This window comes from Ambystoma mexicanum, chromosome 5q, assembly GCF_040938575.1.
Source record: "Ambystoma mexicanum isolate Mex_15411 chromosome 5q, UKY_AmexF1_1, whole genome shotgun sequence".
In the NCBI taxonomy this organism is placed as follows: Eukaryota; Metazoa; Chordata; class Amphibia; order Caudata; family Ambystomatidae; genus Ambystoma; species Ambystoma mexicanum.
Window position 1 is genome coordinate 1,356,214,402 of NC_090933.1, and position 23,984 is coordinate 1,356,238,385.

The window sequence follows — 23,984 nt, forward strand, 5'->3', positions numbered from 1 at the left end:
ACGCCCTGTGTTGACGCCCATTTTCGAGTTTCGAAAAACAAACTAATACTCCACAGCTTCCACTAGATGTCGGCCTATGCACAGCATGTGAATCTAAGCAGATACAAGCATCAAAAATACGATTACGGTGAGTAATGTATCCCATATTACACGGCTCGCTGTAGCGGCCGTGTAGTTATGGTTAAGTTGCTAAACCCATAGGAAGAGCACTTATTTTTTCGGTGGCTTATAACTTTGCTGCCCCTGGAGGAATCTGCACCAAACATTGCAAAAAAAAAGTATATGGCCGGCTCTGAATTTTTTCACCAAGTTGGTTGAGGTTTTGTGCATGGGGGGGAAGTTATAGGGTGGGCCAAAACATTCTTTTTTCTATAGACTGAATGGGCAAAAACTTTGTGCATGGTTACAGCCCGAACGGCGGACGGATTTGCACCAGATTTGCGGCAGGAGCGGGGGTTTGGGTCAGAAAACGTGCTTTTGTGTGTTTGGTGGGAATCCGACCAGTACTTTTATTGCAAACAACTGAAATGTACGTCTCTAAAAATAAGTGTTATCTGTGTCCGCTGCTTGGACCCATTTCCCTGTTTGCTCCCCGGACAGAAGTGTCATTGGCTTGCAGTACGGCATGCTGTCGGAGAACTTTGAACGCGGCCAGTGGTTGGCTGAAGGGAAGCGTGTTCAGCGTCAACATTTTTTGGCAAACGCCGCCATGGTGTATCGGAGGACAGTGCGCCGGCAGAAGTGTCTGGAAAATATACCGTACGGCATGTGTTGGGGGCAAGAAAGGAAGGAAAGGGTGGGGGAGTGAGAAGTGGTTCATGTCACATCATATGTAAATATAGGTGGAAGAAGACGGAGGAGTGGCTGCAGTATTCGTGCGTATTGCGCAAAATCGCGGGTACCTAGACAGGCGACTACTTTGTGTGTTGATTGGAGACCGCTGTCGTAACGGGCTGATAGCTTGTGCCGCGACCTGTTTTCATAACGGATCGATAGCTTGTGCTGCAACCTGTTTGCGTCAACCTCTTTCCGTGGTGAGTGGTGGGCAGGTGAATTTCAGAAGGGGAGTTGCGGCGATCGTGTCAGCTTGTCTGTGTTTCCCAAGTTTTCCTCTCCTTCCTTGTTCGATTTAGAGGCCTATAGCTTCCATAGAGTTTCTTATGGCTTCTCTATGTTAGTGGCAGTCAAGCAAGTGCAAGCTAAATCTATGAATACTTTGCATCTTGTGGTTTCACCTTTAGCGACAGATATGAATATAGAGATATTTCTTAGTCTTGTGGAATCTGCTTAGATCACATGCTGTGCATAGTCCGACATCTAGTGGAAGCTGTGGAGTATTACAGTTGTTGTTTTCTAAACTCGAAAAGGGACATCAACAGGGCGTGCCAGTAATACTATCCCTAGTGTGGCGTTCACTGTACCCATGATCCCTCACACGTCGAGGTCCCTCAGATTGTTTTTCTTGCCATGCTAGAGGGACGCGTATAATGGAGTTCCTTTCGGCGCTAAGCCATTGACTTTTCACAATTAACGATAGTATTTCTTTCTATCCTTTCACTGACCTCCAAAACACCACTCCCGTCGGAGATAAACGCGACAGACCGTTCGGCCTTGGAAGGCCGCCCCGGGCCTGGGCCCAGACAGTAGGGAGAGAGGGGGTAGGCCATTTTAGTATGCATATTCTCCCCTTCCTACACTTTGTTCTCCCAGCTGCCATATCCATAACCTATAATCATGAAAAATACAGTTTAAATTTTGCCTCAAGTGTAATTGAAAATTGATGTGGTTAGACAAACACAGTTTGTAATTTGGTGTCTTCCAAGTGACCACGTCGAAACGTCTTGTCGAGCGTGTAGGCTCTTCAAGCCAAAGACATTAAAGGACCGCTCCTTTAAGGGGGCTTGGGTCAGAAAGCGTGCTTTTGTGTGTTTGGTGAGAATCCGACCAGTACTTTCATTGCAAACAACTGAAATGTATGTTTCTAAAAATTAATGATATCTGGGACCGCTCCGCTGGCCCATTTCCGTGTTCTCTCCACGGACAGAAGTGTCATTGGCTTGCGGTATGGCGTGCTGTTGGAGAACTTGGAACACGGCCAGTGGTTGGCTGGAGGGAAGCGTGCTCTGCGTCAACATTTTTTCGCAAACGCTGCCATGGTGTATCAGAGGACAGTGCGCCGGCGGAAGGGTCTGGAAAAAATACCGTACAGCATGTGTTGGAGCAAGAAGGGGAGGGTAAGGGTGGGAGAGTGAGAAGTGGTTCATGTCACATATGTAAATATAGGTGGAAGAAGACTGAGGAGTGGCTACAGTATTTGTGCGTGGCAGGCATCCTGTTATGAATTCAGTGTGTGTGTCTTATGATATCATGTGATATGTTATTCTGTGGCATTTGTACTGCACATACACACAAGTGTGTGTGAAGACTCCACGAGGAAAGGGAGGCGGATCAGAGGCCACGCATACAAATTGATCCCACTAGGGCAGGTGACACTGAATGGCCAAGTGAATGAGAAGGGGGAGGGAAAGTGGAGTATATGGGAACAACAGCAAAAAGCAATAACTGCAACTACGGCCGGTGCTGGCAAGTGCAAGGATAAGTGTAGACATCAATTGGTGGGTGGACTGTTAGGGTTACAGGAAACAGTCCCCAAGTGTGGCGGATGGCAGAAAACCAGTGCCGGAGTGGAACTGTCGGGAGGGGGGTGGCCTGGGGCACAGATTACAGGGTGGGTAGGAAAACAGTGCACACTCATTTTTAGGCAGGAAGTGAGCAGGGTAGAGGAGGGGAAAAAGAAGAAGCACATGGAAAGGTTTGGTGGTGCTTCCAGACCCTAAGATGGTTCTCTTACAGTTCCAGGGATGTAGAGAGCCTGTTCCAGAGGGAGGCCCCTGCAGAAGAAAGACATCTAGCACCAACTGGTTGCGTGCAGAAGCAACTAACCCTGAGGGAGTACAAGGCGGATGAGGGAACAGGTCAAGCAAGCAGATAATTAGGAAGTGGAGTGCAAGATTATTGAGGTTCCAGGGACCAGAAGACCTTCTGCATAATGCACAGGGCTTTCATTTGATTCCTCGCAGTCAGGGGGAGCTATAGCAGACATTTTAATCCACCAGAGATGCGATCCCTGGCGTTCAGGCCAAGGACAAGTGGCGCATCACTCTTATGGATGAGTTGCTGAGAGCGCAGAGTGGAAGGTGGCAGATTTTTAAAAAAAGGGTGTGGAAATAGTGCACCCTACAAAGAACCACAGCCGTGCTAACGCTGACCTTTTGGGATCTGACTTAAGGTTGGTAAGACACATTCAGTGATGGCTTTGGTGCCATCTTTTACCGATTTATGTAGGAGATGGGTTAGTGGGGAACACAATTAGTAGCATTGTCGGAAGAAAAGAAGAGCGTTGCTGTTTTGCTAATACACGGTATGAAATGGGCAAATGAAAACGTTGCAAGCACATACCATTAATTTGCCACTTCATGGTAGGAGATGGGAGGAAAACCAGTATGCTTTTCAAAACCGTAATGGAAGCTTAGAGGCAAATATAGTGCGCAGAGGCACTTGTAACAGAGTTGTAAACATACAGCAAAACATTTTTTCAAACCTTTATTTTGTGGTGATGGGTGGTCATGTACATGAATGTGCATGCACACATCCTGCAATGTTTCACTGAACTTTCCACTGCACATGCTTTCCTATAACAGCACACTTTGCATGCTGAATCTTTAACAGTACATATGAGGTCTTGTGGAGAACTGACAGTGTTAGATGCTGACGTCTTGGATGGCATTGGTGGATGTGTGTATGACAACTTAACAATACCCAATAAGGGCATGGTGTGAAGAGGATAGAGGAAAGGGAAGAAGGACTGTTCATGCTTTACTGGAGCGCAGCCCGCACAATACTTTGGGAAGCGCACGCTTATCACCATGCTGCCCAATGGAAATGGCACTGTGGGGATTATCCAATCAGGTACTGAGGATGTGGGTCACAGGAAGGGGTGGTAGTTCTGGTATTCAGTACAGTGCATAGTGAGGCTGGCTGACATGAAGAAATGCATTGTGTTGACTTTGGGTGATGCCTTTGTGATAGATCTGCATAAGTATGCCCAGGAAAGAAAGTTTCATGGCAATTTCGGTTCGGAAGCAGTGGACGCATTGTGGTGCGCTGTGGGTGACCTCAGTTTAGCCGATATGCATGCACTTTGCAGAGACCTGGACAGTTCTGCTACTGTGCATGTTGTCACTGTGCACTATGTAGGGTTGCATTTGGGTTAGGTGTCTTCTTCACGTTTGCTCTGTTGATTCAAGAGGCTGATTAATGCATTGTAGAGGCTTTTTCTCACTGCCCAGGTGGTTTTCTCCACCATAATACCAAGAACAGTATGGACCACTCATATTGGCTGGTGTACCCAGCCACAGGCTGGAAGGTTTCTGATCAACAGAACCATGTCTCATTTTATGTGCGCTCGTGGCATGTTTTTCGGTAACAATGACAGTATTAGTTCTCCGAATGCAGCGTTCTTCCAATCAAATGGCATTTCGTTGTCGTACATTGATAATGCTGTTTTGTTTGCTCATCTCCAAGATGCACTCAAAAGGTTCCTGTAAGATTCTGAGGACGAAAAGAAACCCACAACGCTATGAAACTGAAAAGGAGCTCTTTGACTGGAAGCAGCTAATAAAAATACAAAATAAACCACAACGGCTCTTTTCAGAGCCACCCCTACAGACGAAAAGCCCTTACCCTGGTTGACTTTTCTTCCCCCACGCACGCACGACAAAAGTCTCATCCAGGGATTTTCAGGCCGGTGTCATTGAAAATGGGACTGTGGAGGCTGAGGGATTGCGCAACAACGTTTCTGGGTGTGGTGTGTACACAGGGGACTGTAGTACGGAACTTCTAGTTTTACATGGAGAGCGCACGTGCCACAATCTGCGCTTCTCACCATGCTGACCAATTCAAATGCAACTGTGGAAATTGTCCAATTAGGTGGTCAGGGTGTGCGTCACAGGAAAGGGCGGCCATATTTTGTTTCATTCCTCTGTGTAGTGAGGCTGGCAGAGATGGCAAAACGCAGTTTTTATAGTGGGTGATCCCTTTGTGCTAGATCTGCTCCAGTATGCCGTGGAAAGAGGTTTTAATGGCAATTCGAATTTGGAGGAAGTGGAGGCTGTGTTGTACGGCGTCGCTGTGCGTACTTTCGGCTATTTGCTTGCAGAATGTCGACAACTTGCCACTTTTGCTACTGTACTCATTGTGGTCGTGCATTATGGAGCATTGCTTTTGGGTAGCATAGCTTGTTCAAGTGTGTACCGTCAACTCAAAAAGAGGATGAAAGCAGTGAACAGCATTTTTCCCACTGCGCAGGTGCTTTCCTCATTTATACCACCTTGTCCAGTATATAACTATTACAATTAATGTTGTCATCAGCCAGAGGTCGGAAGGGGTCTTATCAACAGAAGCATGTGTACGTTTTTACGTGCTGCTTGGATGTACTCTTGTGAGAATGACAACATTGGTCATCGATATGTGCAGCTTCTCAGTGGAAATGGCATGTTATTGTCGGCCAGTGGCAATCACATTTTGGTTTACAATGTATAGGCTGCACTGAAGACGCTATTGTAAGAATGTGAAGTGAAGTGCAACAAACAAAAACACTTATAAAAACAGGAAAAAAATGTTTCTAAGGAAGCCCCTTTAAAAAAGAAATACAAAACGGCTTTTGAGAGGCACCACTACAAACAAAATCCCTTACCCTGGTTGACATTTATTCCCCCACTCGCGCATGCACACACTTGGAAAAGTCAGCGGACATCACGACAGTTACAGGGTTGTATGTGTGACATACGCCCCTTTTGCAGATGGCCACCATTGATTTGGCCCTGTGAAGGACAAGGGATTGGTCAATAAGGTTTCTGGGTGTGCATTGCACGCACAGACTGGGGTACACAGAATATTTGTCGACCACAATGCAGAGGATGTAATTATGGCTGTGTTTTCCACGAGCCACAGCTTATGCTTTGCGGGGGATTCTGCATACATTGATTGATAGTGAATGGAAAACAGAGTGCAGTGGGAGCTGATTAGGGCATTCGTCTACAGGATGCACCAGAAATCATCTCACTATATGCTGATGATGTGCTTCTGTATGTCAGAAACCCTTCCACATAGCTAGACCCAATCATCAGAGACATAACGAAAATTGGCACGTACCCTGGCTTTACCATTAACTATTCTAAGTCAGAGATATTTCCTTTCACTGAGGCGACCCATCGGCCATCATGTGAATTCCCCCTGCGATGGTCCCCAGGTGGGATCAGATACCTCGGTGTGCAAGTATCACTAACCAAAACCTCTACTGGCAGAGAATTATGGGACCACGGCACAGCTCACTGAGTCCAAAAGGCTCACACGGCGCAATCTTCCGCTGTCCCTCGCATCGTGGTTCCCAAACTCCTCTATATTTTCGCTAACGTCCAGGTGTGGCCCGAGAAGCACTATTTCAAGAGGCTCCACTCGGCGTGTACCCAATTTCTATGGCACTCTGGGGCCGTATGTAAAAAATGGCAACATATGACCTTACCGTACAAAAAAGGTGGTTTTGCAGCCCCTGACCTTACACTGTACTGCATTGGGGCTCAGGCCTGGCATGCCCCACAATGGTATGAACACATCAACCCGCCCCCACATGTCAAATTGGAGAAACTGGCTGGCGAAGGGAATAATATCATGACCCTAGTGTTACACCGTACATACCAGACGAATGCCCAGGCGGATCCTGTCGCCACCACTATTAGAGCGTGGAATATCATTCTCAACTCAAAACAGGACCATCGCCCGTACTACAAATGGCTTCCCATATTGCAAGTTCCTGGGCTCTCTCCCATACACGATCAGCAGTTCATCCGTCATTGGGGAAACCTGGGCTACCGTGCACTCACCGGCCTATATCCTGACGGTAAATTTATTACTCCCCTAACGTGGCGGCCCGAACACTCCAACTCACAGCTGGAGCTACTACAATACTTTAGGCTAAGGGTGGCAGTCCGTGAAATGTGGCCCTCCTACCCAAAGGGCGGCAGTCCGTAAAATGTGGCCCTCCTACCCAAATGAGCCCCCGGACTCCCCAGAGCTCCAGTACATCTCAAACTCTGCAGGAAGTAGGGGAATTATATCCTCCCTGTACAAAATGCAGCTGGGGAAACTAGAGGATGTATCCCCCAAGCCACGGGAAGCCTGGGCTGGGGAGCTAGGGAGGGAAATTACAGATGAAATGTGGAACAAAATGTGCGCACATACGCGAAAGGTCTCTCTAAATGCTAGACTTCGCTGCATACAATACACACGCCTCAGACTGTACTACACACCGCTCAAAATTGCGAAATTTGCTCACACCCTGACCCACTCATGCCCAAAATGTACGTCTGAAGAAGCGGACCATATACATATGTTTTGGTCCTGCGCCGCGCTAGGCACGTTTTGGCGGGATGTGACGAAGGCGCTCTCAGAGATAGTTGGATCCCCGGTAGACCCTGACCCATTGGTCTTGTTGTTTGGGGTCTGGGCTGCGGAAGGTGAAAAAAAAATGTCAAAATTCTTAAATGTGAGCACTATCGTTGCCAAAAGATGTATATTACAATGCTGGAAGCGCAGATCTCCCCCGACTCTAAAGATGTGGTTGAAGGCTCTTACTTGGGTACAAACATGTAAAGAAGAGTATATTGGCTCATTACCCACCCCATCCCGCCCCAAGAATGTGTGGACTGAATTCTGTAGCTACCTGAACAGAAGAGACGAGGTGGACTGGCGCTCCACCCCCCTGCCGGAGCTGCCCGACTCTCCACAGGAACTGAACACTTCATGATCTCCCCATGCCATGGTCCCTCCCCCCATTCTGTGCTACTTGTAATTGTTCTCGTTGTAATGCCTGTATGCCAATAGTGATTACTCTCTCTGTCTGCATAATATGTACTGTACCTGTCCTAACCTTCTGCTAATAAATAAAAGTTAAAAAAAAAAATGTCACTTCACTTTTTGGTAATTTTATACTTGTTTAAAAAGCAGTTGTAAAAATGACTGTCGATCAAACGATGTTATACCCTTCAAAGATGGAAATTGGCGGTTACTAGTTGCACAGAGCCACGTGATAAGTAGAGTAAAAAGCAAAGGTCACACCTCTCTCAACTGATAGCATGGCATGTGCACTGAGACACGTCCAGGGAAAGTACCTGTGGAATGAATTGATGACACACTGTGCATTTGATGGGCAAGTGGGAGAAAGGTAACCCGGTTACGGCAGGGGGGTTTGAAATTGGTCTCAATGAACCCACAGGTATGCAAGAGAATGCCAAGATTCCTTCTTTTCTATACTTGCTGCACATTTTATGAAGCAACAAAAATGTTGCATACTAATAAGGCTCTCCCATATGCATTACAAGCATGCAAGCTGCTTTTCAGCTAATAAGGCTCTCCCATATGCATTAGAAGCATGCAAGCTGCTTTTCAGCTAATAAGGCTCTCCCATATGCATTACAAGCATGCAAGCTGCTTTTCAGCTAATAAGGCTCCCCCATATGCATTACAAGCATGGAAGCTGCTTTTCAGCTGAAGTGCAACATTGTAGCCATGAAGAAAGTGTCCTGCACTGCCTGTTCTTAAAGGGTCTTTCTCCAGCATCAGTTCTCCAGGGGAGGGTTTGATTTTCTCTTCGGGTGAATCCTTTCCCACATTCAGTGCACATGAACAGTTTTGCACCCATGCACAATTCTAAGGCACAGTTAGACGGCAACTCGAGTTGAGACCAGTCCACATGACTGTCTTTTCTGGCTCATGTACGGGTCAGGTGCTTGGTGGAGGACGCGGGCTGAAGAACGCCTTTGCCGCATTGATGTGGTTAACTCTCATGGAAAACTCTTTGCTGCAAAACAGGTTCTGTGTTCCTGCAGTTGCTTTGCCACTAGTGTGACTTGCCAAGATCTTCTCAGTGTATGATAGAGGAAGTCTTACTTAAGTGCTTGCAACACTGCCACAGGAGTTTGGCTACCCTTGTGGAAGTGAACATTAGGATTTCTAGCTGAATGTTTAGACTTTCTCATGGGTTATCGTTGCCTACTTGGTTAGGTCCGAGTGCGTCCTCTGGTGCGCAGTAAGAGCTTTCCTGTGGTTAAACCCCTGCCCACACTGCTCACATGCCAATGGCCTTTCTCCTGCTTGAGTTCTCTTGTGCATGGCAAGCTGAGACATTAGGCTAAAGCCTTTTCCGCGAGCAGAAGACACGTTTGGCCTGTAAAGCCTGTGGCTTGCCTGGTGAGTAACGAGCTGAGAGCTGGTAAAGAAGACTCCCTTGCATTCACCACAGATGAGCTCTTTCTTGTGGTACCTCTTTTGGTGCATGGTCAGGAGTGAGCTGCGGATGAAGGCCTCCTCACACTGCGGACACTTGTACGGCCTCTCACCCGTGTGAAGTCTACGGTGCACAATGAGATCAGAGTTCCGAATGAAGCATTTTTCGCACTCTGCGCACTTGAAAGGCCTCTCCCCTGTGTGCATTCTCTGATGAAGAACCAGCTCCGTTTTCTGATTGAAGGTTTTCCCACACTCTGTGCACTTATGTGGTTTCGCCCCAGTGTGGATTCTTTTGTGTATGTTAAGGTATGCGTTTGACTTGAAGTTCTTTCCACACTCACTGCATATATATGTGCAATGGTAGGGTTCCACTCCTGGAGCAGCCTCTGGGGGGACTAAAGGCATTCCGGTACCACTTCCATACACATCAGAGTCCTCAGCCCCATTGCTCGCAGAGTCTCCATCAAACTGGTTTTGGCCCTTTGCCTCCTTTGCACCGCCTTCTCCGGATGATATCCTTGGTGGTTCAGACTTTTGGGTCCATTCTTTAAGATTCAGGTTAGGTCCGTTCTCTGTTGAATTAAAAGAGTCCATATATTAATTCCTTTGTAAAACAGTAATCACAGTATTAAAAGAACATGCATAGGTGTGTGTGCTCTGGCTACTTAAGAGTAGACAGAGGCGCAATCGATTGCGTTTCAGCAGGAAAGATTGATCAGAATGTGATATGGAGCCACTCCCTGCAACTCTCATTGTTGGCCTTTTTTTCACCAAAAGGATCCTCCATACTGGACTGGACGGAGTACAAACCATTCTTTATACACATTTATAAGACTTTGAATAACTCTACAATAATGTGTTAATATCTGTTATTAAATCAACTGATCGGTACAAACTTTTACTTGAAGCTTGAAGAAAATGCTACCAACAGATATGTTGGGTGTCACAGCCAAGGGATAAGTAAACAACTCAAAACCATAGCTATGAATGCTCAGGTGTCTGGCGCTAGGGATTCACAATCCATCAAGCTTTCGACCATAACCATGCACGCTCGGGTATCTGGGGTTCGGGATTCTATGACGTTTTCTATAAATGTTACATAGCGTCACTTCATTGGCTCGTTTGGCTAGTTCAGCATATAATGTAAGGTGACAGTGCTGCTTGATTGGCTGCTGCTGAATTTGTTGCTTCTCGTGGCATGTGGGTCAGCTGGGATCCTCTGGGAGTGGTGCAGGTCAGGCTGAGTCCACACCGTCTGTCATCTAACTAATCTAAACTACACAGAAATCATTGACATGCAATTGATTAATATAAGGTATAATGTACAAAAATGCAGGTTCACTTATATATAAATTGTGGTAAAAAGTGCATATTCTTGACCTGGACCTCGGTGGGAACAGGGGCGCGGTGGTCCAGGTGCCTTATCTAAGTGTGTCATTCTGAAATTCATGTGCATGGAGCTTCATGGTTCAAACAAGGGTATTGATAGGTGTTAGTACAGGGAGAATATATGGTCACTCTGGATTAGTTATATGGGGGCAATCTAGGGTGGCCCATGGGGGACGGGTCCCACCGTCTGGTACATGAAAGGAACCCCGGGGAGCAAGGGTTACACAGGCAATAAGTCCTAAAGGTGGGGGTGGGGTGAAGGAGAGCTGAGGTGTGATTGGGGAGACAAATGGTTTTCGCAAACCAGGCTTCGGCTTGGTCACACACAGGGCAATGATCTCAGAGGAAGAGAAGAAATACAGTGTTAAATTGCAACAATTCGTGCCGAAGCTTCCTTGAGAACAGGACAGCCATGGCGCAGACAGGGGAGGACGACGTGGGGGTGAGCTGTACGCGGCGCAGGGAGAGAGGGCTTATTAGAAATCACAGTGCAGCCTAGTAAAAGATTGAGTCGGGAATTATACAAAATGGAGTCTGGGGGCATACGAAATGAATTATATATGTGTCCTGCAATGGCTTCCATGATCCACTCACCAGGCGCTCGGACAAGGGACATCTCCAACGATTGCATGAGCATAAGATCCACGTCATACAGAATGTAGGGGGGGGTCAAAAAGACCCTTCCTCCCATACACTGTGTACATCAGGGTAGACATTAAATGGCACTGGGTTCTCTAGTATAGCTCCTCTATGGCCTGCAAAATGGTGAAGATAGAGGTCCCAGGGTTCATCCCATCCACATCCTCTAGCCTATGACTTTGTCACTTATGTTATTTGAATTACACAACTGAAATGGATTTTATTCATGCTCATATAATGTGCTTTTCGGTGGAGGAAGCAGAAGAAATTCTCAATTTAATCAAAGACACAAGTACCAGTTCAACAAATACTGATCCAAATAAGAAAATGAAACAACTAAACTACCTGATCAGGAAAGAGATCAACCGTAAACTGCATGCAACTACATTAACAAAGTAGTACAGATCACAACTTATCACTAGAGGATTACGAATGACGATACGTCCAACCCTTTGCAAGGAAAACAAAAAATTTGTTTGAAAATGGGAAAATATCCTCAATAAATCTTCACTAGATTTGATTCTCCTAACAATACAAGAATTGGCTAATGAATTGAAAGTATTAGCAACAGACATCGAGATAATCAAAACAGATCTGAGTAAATGCCTAAGTGGGGAAGAGATGGTAACCATGTTGGATGATATTAATGGACAATTGGAGCAATACAAATCAGAATTGGAGAATAAAAAAATGTGAAAGTACAAGAGGGATACCTACGATTTCCTCAATGATGAGGTGTACACATGGATGGAAAAATACAGGCACCCAGGCCAACCCCAGCAAACCAAAAGCTCTTCTGATCTATCAAGTACTGATTCCGATTCCCAACCACGTCTTAGCACATCGAGAATTCCAACTCCCTCGAATAATGATGAACATTCAACAACCACAGATAACTCTGCGACAGGAGATGATAGACCACTTAGGCAGCCTTTTTAACACAAGGCCAAAAGGAAGAAGAAAACCCGGAGGGGTGGCGGGAAAAAGAAGCACAGAGAAACCCCCGAACAGGTATCCAAGCAGGAAGATTTAATTATCAATATATCTAATCGTCATCTAAGCATGGCAGAAAGAAACATTCTACAGAAAGGACTTAGCTTTAGAACTCTAAGTTTATTTGCAAGATGAAACTGAAGGCATATTTTGCAGATGTTTACATTCCAGATACAGAGACAGTTAACTATCTAGAACTGAAACCCCAAAAGGCAATTTATACCACCATTACCACATGGAACAATTGATATCTTCATGAAGCTATTTTGAGAGACCTGAAGAAGATTTTGTTTAAAACTCCAAGATTCCGTAATCTTAACAAAAATGAACTATCGATAATCAGAAACTTATATGAAGATGAGACAATTACTATCCGCCTGGCAGACAAAGGCCGGGCATTAGTAGTAATGAATACTGACGATTATAGAGAAGAATGCCTACAACAAATGAATGACACTAAGGTACATAAGACATTATCATGTAATCCAATCAGAGAAATTATAGAAGAGTTGAAAATGATGTTAGAGATGGCCGAAGAAAATGAATGGATAAGTGACAAAACTAAAAACTTTCTGACACAGAGATTTCCAAAAACACCACACTTGTACTTACTTCCTAAAATCCATAAGGCACTACTTAAACAACCTGGACGTCCAATAGTGGCTGCCACTCAAAGCATTGTTCAACCACTAGGTATCTACAGAGATACCATTTTGCAACCCATCATACAGAAACACCCCACTTACATCAAGGACACTACAGACTTTCTCAAAAGACTTGCACAGATTGAACTCAATGAACATGACCTCTTGGTAACTATTGATGTTAACAGCTTGTACACTTCAATTCCACATTCTCTAGGACAGCAGGCAGTGGAATGGTTGCTACTCCAACAAGAAGATGGTGGTGGTGCCTCAAAAGAATGGATCATGATACTATTGGAATTCATTGCAAAGAAAGCCTACTTTCAATATGAAAAACAGTTTTACTCACAGATAAGCGGAACGGCAATGGGGGCAACGATGGCACCGCATATGCGAATTCATTTATGCTGAAGTTTGAAAATGATCACATTATCAAATATCCTGTATGGCAAAGGTACATTAAACATTGAGGGAGATAAATAGATGATATCTTTCTGATCTGGAATGATACACAAGAGACTCTCAACTTATTCTTGGCATATCTCACTCAATTGATTCTAGGATCCAATTTATGTTTGAGATTGGACACCCCAGTAAACATTTTCTGGATGTCCTGGTGACTCCTAAAGTACCCACATTTAACACTAACGTATATCATAAACCCACAGACAAAAATAACCTCTTACATAGAATGAGTTTTCATCCTCCTGCAACAATAAAGAGCTTATCATATAGCCAACTGCTTCGGATAAAGAGAATCATCAATACAGACTGCCAATAGGAACAGGAGAAAGAAATAATGCTGAACAAATTCAAGCAACGGGGATATAAAGAAGATGAACTATCAGTTGCTTCAGAAAATGTTAGGTCTCAGGAGAGATCTAATCTTCTGGTTACCAAATCTAAAACCACCACAGAAAACCCACTAGTATATGTGAGTAGATACAGCGTACAGTTTCCTAAAATTAAGGGAGTCATACTTAAGTGTTTGGCCTATATTGACCTGTGATGAAAAGCTCCAGAATTTATTTAAAGAAAAAACGGTCTTTGCTAACCAAAGGAGCAGTAATCTGAGGGATCTGCTAGTGAAGATCAAACCAAAGAAAAACACAAGCTTCATTTCGAAGAAACAAGGAACTTTCCCCTGCATGTCATGCAATAATTGTAATAATATTACCAAAGGTAACACAGTGATGCATCCCAGAACTGGAGAAAAGATAAAAAATTAAGAGTTATTCAACTTGCATGACAGAAAAAGTTATATACTGCATCAAATGCCCTTGTGGATTGCTGTACATTGGACAGACAAGCAGGAAAGCACGAGTCAGATGGAATGAGCATAAATCAAACATAAGAACTAAAAATCTGCACTCTCCAGTTGCCAGACATTTCAATCAATCTAACCATCAAGTTTCACAAATGCATGTTCAAATTTTGGAAGTTATTGATGCATCAAACAGTGGAATCAGTGTGACCAAGAAAATACAACATGAAGCATATTGGATAGAAAAACTAGACACGGTCTCTCCTCACGGATTGAATGAAGAATTGGATTTGCATTGCTATATTTAAATAACTATGTAAAATTAGAGTGTTATGCTACAAAAGAAAAAGAAGAATATAAAATGCAACATGACTGGCGGACATAATTGTGGATTTCAGAAGCACTGATTAGGAAAATGGTGCAGTATATACTTTTGCATTTGGACACTTTACATTGTTTTCTTCAATTGGTAACTTATCTTTTAACATATGTGAATATAACTCATTTTCTTTGTTTTTTCTAGCACTACAGGGGTCTAGTCGTTAGTTAATATTGTGGTGGATTATTCAGCATTAGCAAGTGAATTTACACGGTTGATTTTCACGAACTTTGAGGTAAGCATGACTGCATACAATTTATTGAAGGTAGCTCTGTTTATTTCAAATAATTATTATCATTTTGTTGATCTATTTTCTTATTAATGAGTCTTTAAAAGGTTGGGTAGAGATTTCTAGATGCACATTAATAGTACTGTTTAACGCGGAAGATCAGGCATATCAAAACTCGGTACAAGTCTACCAATAATCCCATCATGGCAAACGGAATTAATAATTTCTTTTTCACTAACCACACAAGAGCATCTAATTGCGTCTTCACAGCGCCACTCTACAGCGTTGTTGTAACCACAGAATGATCCGCTCCGGCGCTAGTATTAGTATTCAGGTTGCCTAGGCGACCAGTAACGTTCAGCATTGCTGCATCATGACGTGGACGCACATTATGCTGTAGATATCAGCGTTACCTTGGTAACGCGTCTTTTTTGAAACCACCGAAACCTCGGCAACATAACGCGCGGGGACGCGCTGTTCGTTGCAGCAGGAACATTAGGGTAAGCGATCGCAGCACGGACAGCTTCTGCTGTTTTTTTAAGAACTATTTGCTAATCTAATTACTAACGGACAGTCTCACACAATGCAAGTCCTACGCAAAACATAGCTGGCACGTCAGTAAGAAACTCTTAACTACGATCCCACAGCAGTTATTGCCACGCTACACGGAACTACGTGGTTAAATGGACTACCTCTTTCATAAGGTATGAACGTTAAACTACTGGCATTTATGATACTCAATCTTATTGTAGTTAAATGACACACTGCATGAAATGACAAATTAGAAAGAAGGTGTTTTTCCATATTTTTGCAGAGTATGCAATCTTAAGAAAATTCACGTGTGGATTGGATGAGAGTAATGTGATCGCACTTTGGACTCCTTTAAGAAGGACAAAATCATTTTAGGTGGCCACATAAGGAAATGCAGCAAAGGCTCCTCTAAATGCAGGTACTGGTACCATAAATCAGCATAAAGACTGCACAGTGGTACATTATGGTTTGGTTTAGCCAAAACGCATGCATTGAGGTTGAATGCATGAGACTTAACAACTCAAGATGCATTTAACTTTGATAATTAGGCACAATGTATGTTACGGCTTTAATTGTTATACTTTTTTGACTAAAATAGGTACTTTGTTTTTTGTAAGATAGAATTCACCCTAAAGAAGGATGATAGTCTGGTCTGAAATGCATTGGCAATTATCTTGAATTCTGCCTCCTCACTCCAAGATGAACTTTTTACATTACAACTATCAATAGAAGCAACAAAGACTTTGTTAGTCTATTTATTTAACCAGAAGAATGGAAACCTATGGACTATTTTCCAACAGTGAATGAACAGGATTTAATTTTGCAGTAGTCTTCACTGCACCATTGGCGACCCAAGGTCTGATGGATGTTTGTGCATCGGACGTACTTTTTCGTTTGCAGGTAACTCCAGTGCAAGTGTACACTGGTTTTGTTGGGTCTCGCCATTAATTTCCTAAGGAAAATATAATTACGTGTTTAACTTGAATTAACCAGCAGTACCCGCCCATACCTTTCTTTTATGGACTTTATTCTACACATCACCCTTAACAGGTGGTGAGGCAATAACTCTGTCTGCCTCCAATAATCCACAAGTTCCCATCACATACGCACTGGCCTAAATTAATGCTTTTCTAGTCCATACCCCTGAGAGACCAATCATTTCAGTTTGGTCAGCCCCCATCAACCTATTTGATTTTCTTTTAAAGTCATGCTTTTTGATGCAGATTCTTATGTATAAGGTACCAACCATTTCAATATGGCGATATAACTTGTCCAATACTGCATTACATCAGACTGCCAAGCGGTGCTGAGGAGTTGCATGTGTATACGTCAGGAAAGCCATAAAAGAGGCACATCTCACTGCATTTCCTATAAAACCTCTGTTTCAACTAGTACACAACGTTACTTTAAGTACGAATATGCTGTTCACTTGCAGCTTTGAGGTACCACCATGAAGCCCCAAGCTGCCCCTTCATACACAAACATCCCCATAAAAGCTTATGAGAAGAAACGTATCTACAATGCCCCCTTTAACATACAATAAGAAGCATGGTTATGGGAGATCAACGTTTTAGGCATGGTTGCGAGCAAAGACTCCTTGGGTCCCTCATTAACTTACATGAATCCAATATAGTCTGGCCTTTGTATTTGCCTCTAAAGTCTTGCTCTGTTATTAGGTACTATTGTGCTTGTTTCTCTGCAGAAGGGTCAGATTTTCTATAATCCCAATGCAAGAGTGTTTCCCTTTCCGGTTTGAGTTTGCCAGCAAGAATACATCTGTGCTTCACACATCTCCATTATGGATAAATTAGCTCCTAAAAATAAATTCAAAAATTAATTCTCTATAAAATAATCAAGTATTCTATAAATATGATACACATAGGACAGAGTACCATGCTCTGTGCATTTTAAGGATATTCATAGGACATAGTACCATGCTCTGTGCATTACACAAGGATATACATAGGACAGAGTTCCATGGTCCGTGCATTATAAGAATATTCATATGACAGAGTACCATGCTAGTGCATTATAATGATATTTATAGGACAGAGTACAATGGTCAGTGCATTAAGTACGGATATACATAGGACAGAGAACCATGGTCCATGCATTATAAGGATATACATAGGACAGAGTACCATGGTCCGTGCATTATACAGATATACATAGGACAGAGTACCATGGTCCGTGCATTATATAGATATACATAGGACAGAGTACCATGGTCCATGCATTATAAGGATATACATAGGACAGAGTACCATGGTCAGTGCATTATACAGATATACATAGGACAGAGTACCATGGTCCATGCATTATAAGGATATACATAGGACAGAGTACCATGGTCTGTGCATTGTAAAGATTTTCATAGGACAGAGTACATTGGTCCATGCATTAGAAGGATATACATAGGACAGAGTACCATGGTCCGTGCATTAGAAGGATATTCATAGGACAGAGTACCATGGTCCGTGCATTATAAGGATATACATAGGACAGAGTACCATGGTCCGTGCATTAGAAGGATATTCATAGGACAGAGTACCATGGTCCGTGCATTAGAAGGATATTCATAGGACAGAGTACCATGGTCCGTGCATTAGAAGGATATTCATAGGACAGAGTACCATGGTCCATGCATTATAAGGATATACATAGGACAGAGTACCATGGTCCGTGCATTATATAGATATACATAGGACAGAGTACCATGGTCCATGCATTATAAGGATATACATAGGACAGAGTACCATGGTCAGTGCATTATACAGATATACATAGGACAGAGTACCATGGTCCATGCATTATAAGGATATACATAGGACAGAGTACCATGGTCTGTGCATTATAAAGATTTTCATAGGACAGAGTACATTGGTCCATGCATTAGAAGGATATACATAGGACAGAGTACCATGGTCCGTGCATTAGAAGGATATTCATAGGACAGAGTACCATGGTCCGTGCATTATAAGGATATACATAGGACAGAGTACCATGGTCCGTGCATTAGAAGGATATTCATAGGACAGAGTACCATGGTCCGTGCATTAGAAGGATATTCATAGGACAGAGTACCATGGTCCATGCATTATAAGGATATACATAGGACAGAGTACCATGGTCCGTGCATTATAAAGATTTTCATAGGACAGAGTACATTGGTCCATGCATTAGAAGGATATACATAGGACAGAGTACCATGGTCCGTGCATTAGAAGGATATTCATAGGACAGAGTACCATGGTCCGTGCATTATAAGGATATACATAGGACAGAGTACCATGGTCCGTGCATTAGAAGGATATTCATAGGACAGAGTACCATGGTCCGTGCATTAGAAGGATATTCATAGGACAGAGTACCATGGTCCGTGCATTAGAAGGATATTCATAGGACAGAGTACCATGGTCCATGCATTATAAGGATATACATAGGACAGAGTACCATGGTCCATGCATTATACAGATATACATAGGACAGAGTACCATGGTCCATGCATTATAAGGATATACATAGGACAGAGTACCATGGTCAGTGCATTATACAGATATACATAGGACAGAGTACCATGGTCCATGCATTATAAGGATATACATAGGACAGAGTACCATGGTCTGTGCATTATAAAGATTTTCATAGGACAGAGTACATTGGTCCATGCATTAGAAGGATATACATAGGACAGAGTACCATGGTCCGTGCATTAGAAGGATATTCATAGGACAGAGTACCATGGTCCGTGCATTATAAGGATATATATAGGACAGAGTACCATGGTCCGTGCATTAGAAGGATATTCATAGGACAGAGTACCATGGTCCGTGCATTAGAAGGATATTCATAGGACAGAGTACCATGGTCCATGCATTATAAGGATATACATAGGACAGAGTACCATGGTCCGTGCATTATACAGATATACATAGGACAGAGTGCCATAGTCTGTGCATTATAAGGATATACATAGGATATACATAAGACAGAGTACCATGGTCCGTGTATTATACAGATATACATAGGACAGAGTGCCATAGTCTGTGAATTATAAGGATATACATAGGATATACATAGGACAGAGTACCATGGTCCGTGCATTATAAGGATATACATAGGACAGAGTGCCATGGTCCATGCATTATAAGGATATACATAGGACAGAGTACCATGGTCCGTGCATTATAAGGATATACATAGGACAGAGTACCATGGTCCGTGCATTATACAGATATACATAGGACAGAGTACCATGGTCCGTGCATTATAAGGATATTCATAGGACAGAGTGCCATGGTCCATGCATTATAAGGATATACATAGGACAGAGTACCATGGTCCGTGCATTATACAGATATACATAGGACAGAGTACCATGGTCCGTGCATTATAAGGATATTCATAGGACAGAGTGCCATGGTCCATGCATTATAAGGATATACATAGGACAGAGTACCATGGTCTGTGCATTAGAAGGATATTCATAGGACAGAGTACCATGGTCCGTGCATTATAAGGATATTCAAAAGGACAGCGTGCCATGGTCTGTGCATTATAAGGATGTACATAGGACAGAGTACCATGTTCTGTGCATTATAAGGATATTCATAGGACAGAGTGCCATGGTCCATGCATTATAAGGATATTCAAAAGGACAGAGTGCCATGGTCTGTGCATTATAAGGATATTCATAGGACAGAGTGCCATGGTCCATGCATTATAAGGATATTCAAAAGGACAGAGTGCCATGGTCTGTGCATTATAAGGATATTCATAGGACAGAGTACAATGGTCCATGCATTATAAGGATATACATAGGACAGAGTACCATGTCCGTACAATAAGGATATTGCAAGTCACTTTTAATATCCCAGGGAGTATTTTATCATGAATGGTATATGGCCACACACTCATCTCTTAGAATACCTGGCCTTTTCCCAAACCTCATGTAAGAGGTCTTCCAGTTGTTGGCACATATAGTTAATGGAGAACTGTTTGGATTTTAAAAAAAGCTTGCACTGTGTTGCAAAAATATTGTTCAAGCAGTTTAATAAAATACATATATTATCCTTTTTTTGGGTTAAAAAAGATAGGGTAGAGATACATTCTTGCTCTCCCGTGTTGGTCTTCAACAGTGCCCAATGAATTAATGAGTGGAAAGTGCTACAGAAAGCAGGACTCTGCAAATATACATATAAATTGAAACACTTGTGTATAGGCGCGTTATAAATGCCATATCATATCAAAGCTAACTACCGCTTTAAGCGATGCAGTGGCTGCTGGAATTATGCACGCTGCCTGCACAAGCAGCAGGCATTAGGACGCCATTACTGAACTGATGAAATGGCTAATCACACTTACAGTAGTGATGTAATTTTCCTATTACACATCAGTTGCGAGGACACAACCAGCCTATAAATTATGGCATAAAGGGACCCCTCTACTGTACGTTATAAGAATATTGAGAACTTCTGTGTCCAAATTACGATTTTGGTTTAAAGGGCCATAGGACCAAAATAAAATCATGCAATAATAAAATCTGGAGAATTCAATACAATTCATGTATTGAGCCCCACAGTGCTGGATTCAATGTACCCCCATGCAGGATACCCTTATTCAAAAGAAATAATAATACCATCCAAGGTAGCAATAATCTTAACCATTCTGGATCTGTAAGGGGTAACGATGGATGAATGTTTCAGCACTGTTGAATTGATTTCACGTTTCGTACCTTCCCATTCTGGTGGGGTTTTCCCACATACTCCCTACTCATTCCCCTTACACAACTCTTCCTGACTGTGATGCTGGAAATGCATTGGAGGGACAGGGCCTCCATGTCCTTGTCCTGTACTCCCTTATCATGTGTATTCTTTGTTGTTTTCCTGCAACAGGAGTCTATGTGTGACTCATGACAGTGCAGATCTTCCTGTTTTAGGTTGTGGTGAACAGAGACCCTTGGGATACCCTTATGGCACCAAAGGATGGGGGTACAAACCTTTACCCCTAGTGTATGTTTTGGGCACCTCTTTGTGGCCCATAGAGCAGGGTATGGGCTGGTGGCAGCTCCATGCAGAATTTGACAGGTGCTCTGAGTATCCTCCATTTTTGGATGCCCAAGCCCTGCCATAGGAATCAGTGGATTCCTGATAGGAGACAAGATGGCCCCTGTGGCCTCTTGCTTTCTATTGCCTGTTACCTTGGTTTCCCAAAGTCCTGGGAAGCCCTGACTCTGTCCATTCCCCTGACTGGCTGTTGGGTGAAAGAACCATATATGAAATTGTGTGGAAGTCCAGGCTAGACGGGCTGGTGCCTTCCCAGTGACAGTATGTTGTGGGTACACCCTTGGGGTGGGACCTCGTGAATGGAGTGTGTGACCAATATGCACTTCATGGTATGGTTCTCTGACATCTGTGTGTGTGACACGAAGAGTGAGACAGCCCTGCCCGAAATTGGCATGAATGCAGTGTGGTGTTCTGGAAGGTAGGGTGCTTGCCCCAATCCACATTCCTTGTTATGAGTGTCTGGATGGAAGAGAATGACCTGAATGCACTGTGAGCCTGATTGGCTGCCTGCATGAATACCCTTCTGAATGATTGGCTGCCTGAGCTTGGCTTAGCAGTGTTGATGAGAGACAGAACAGTAGATCTGGGGACCTCGCACTTACCAGAATTGTTCAGAAGCTGAAGTCGAAACTTGATGCTTAACCATGAAGCCCAGATGGAAGAAGAAGGTTTTGCTGCTGCTTGCCTTCAACAAAATCCGAAAGCTGTCTAGTCTTCAAGGACTGATCCAAGGGAGGACCTAGCTAGGAGACCTCTTCCCGAGCTATGAGGGAACATCGTGCAGAAAGCTAATCGTCACCAAGGTGCCCTGGAAGCCTGCCCCAAAAGACTGTCGACCAATCCTGAAGTTAAGCACCCAGACATCGAAGTTCATTGTCATCGACCAGGGTTCCGAGGTTTGCCATAACCACTGTGTAAAGACTGGAAGGGGATATCTGTACTCCTGCTCTCTATATGGCAGAGTAGAGGCACAGAGCACCACAGCCAAGATTCTCTATTTGGTAACGTTGGACGAGCAATCAAGGCTTAAGCTCTCAGGAGGTGATGCGGGCTGGTTCCTAAGTACAGTGTAGTCCCCAAGCACCCACAAAGGAATGTCCACACACTATGTTAGTGAAAACACAGTCTTTATATAAATAAGGTTCAGGGTTATATACACAATCACAATAACACACTTTGTACTCAAGTTAATCTACAATGGCAAATATATACAGTTTCTATGTGGTACCACAATTCTGCTTCGATTCCTTTAAAATGCATTAACTGTACTCAGTTCAAATGTCATACAAATCAGCAAATAAAGTGAACCAGCAATAGACATAGGAGGAAAGCAGGTCAGTTAAAACAATAGGCAGAATACTGGGCCCCTACCACTAGGCACAGTTCTGTATGAGGATCCCCCCAACCGGGGCAACCTGCAACTAAAGATATAATACAAGCCCAGTCCATATATTGTTTCTATGGGTCTTATTTCCTTCTAAATAGTTCTACCACCCCAAGGTACCTGGAATAGCAGAGTTCTTCGATAGGCGTCGATGGATCCTTCTTGAGTGGCCCCCTTTAAGGCAGGAGCCACGGATCGTCGATAGACCTCGAAGAAGGTTAACCTTGTTGTCAAGAGTTGTCGATGAAAAGGTTTGATGGCGTCGAGGCAGCAGCTTCGGACCTGGCGGTGCTTGTCGACGATCGATCGTGGACATCCTACAAAGACGAGGTGTGCGGTGCGCCTCGACGACAATGGTTTGTTGCCGCAAAAAAGTCAATGAAGAATATAAGCCGAGCAAAGGCTTTGAGTCGTCCGTCGTCTCTGCGGTCTTCGGGTGGCGGGAAACCCACCAGCATATGCTCATCAGCGGCCTCAACTTTCTCTGGCGGGACAAAGCGGTCAGCGGTGCTGGCGAGAGCATCCTTGGATTCAAAGTATCTTAATCAGGTGGAGCGTTGCGGCTCCAGTCATTGGCAGCATGGCGTTAAGCACCCGCTTCTGGGCAACACGGCTTCGACATGCCTCCAGCGGTTATAGCAAACCTGCGAACCCTGGTCCACGACAGTGGACAGAATGTTCGGTGCTTCTCTTCATTCTCCATGGCGGTCCCAGTCTCCGGTCAGCAGCCTGTCGAGGATATGACTTCCAGGGAGCTTCGGCGAAGGTTAGCAGTGCTCGATGGTCCCTTGTAGCTCGGGAGGAGGTCTCCTAACCAGGTCCTCTCTCGGATCAGTCCTCGATAAACTCAACAGCTTTCGGATCAGGTCAAAGCAAATGCAGCAGCAAGTCGTCTTCTTCCAGCTGGGCTTCAAGGATAAGCATCAAGTATCAACTCCAACTTCTGAACAAATTCTAGCAGTGAGAGACCCCCATATATACTGTTCTGTCTCTCATTCACTCTGCTGGGTCACGCTTAGGCAACCATTCACTCAGAAGGGCATTTAGGCAGTCAGGCAGGCAATCAGGCTCACAGTGCAATCTGGCCATTCTCCTCCCACCAGACACTCACAACAAGTAATG

The 23,984-nt window shown here is 43.8% G+C and overlaps 1 protein-coding gene across 2 annotated transcripts in view; it reads right to left on the reverse strand.

Moving 5' to 3' along the window:
* Positions 1-3,588: 3,588 nt before the first annotated feature.
* LOC138498141 (zinc finger and SCAN domain-containing protein 2-like) overlaps positions 3,589-23,984 on the reverse strand; it is a 166,898-nt gene continuing 146,502 nt past the window's right edge. For both annotated transcript variants that reach the window (XM_069622018.1, XM_069622017.1), the window contains one exon: positions 3,589-9,917. In XM_069622018.1, coding sequence (XP_069478119.1) covers positions 9,109-9,917 — 809 coding nt within the window. In that variant the 3' untranslated portion in view covers positions 3,589-9,108. The remainder of the gene's footprint in view (positions 9,918-23,984) is intronic.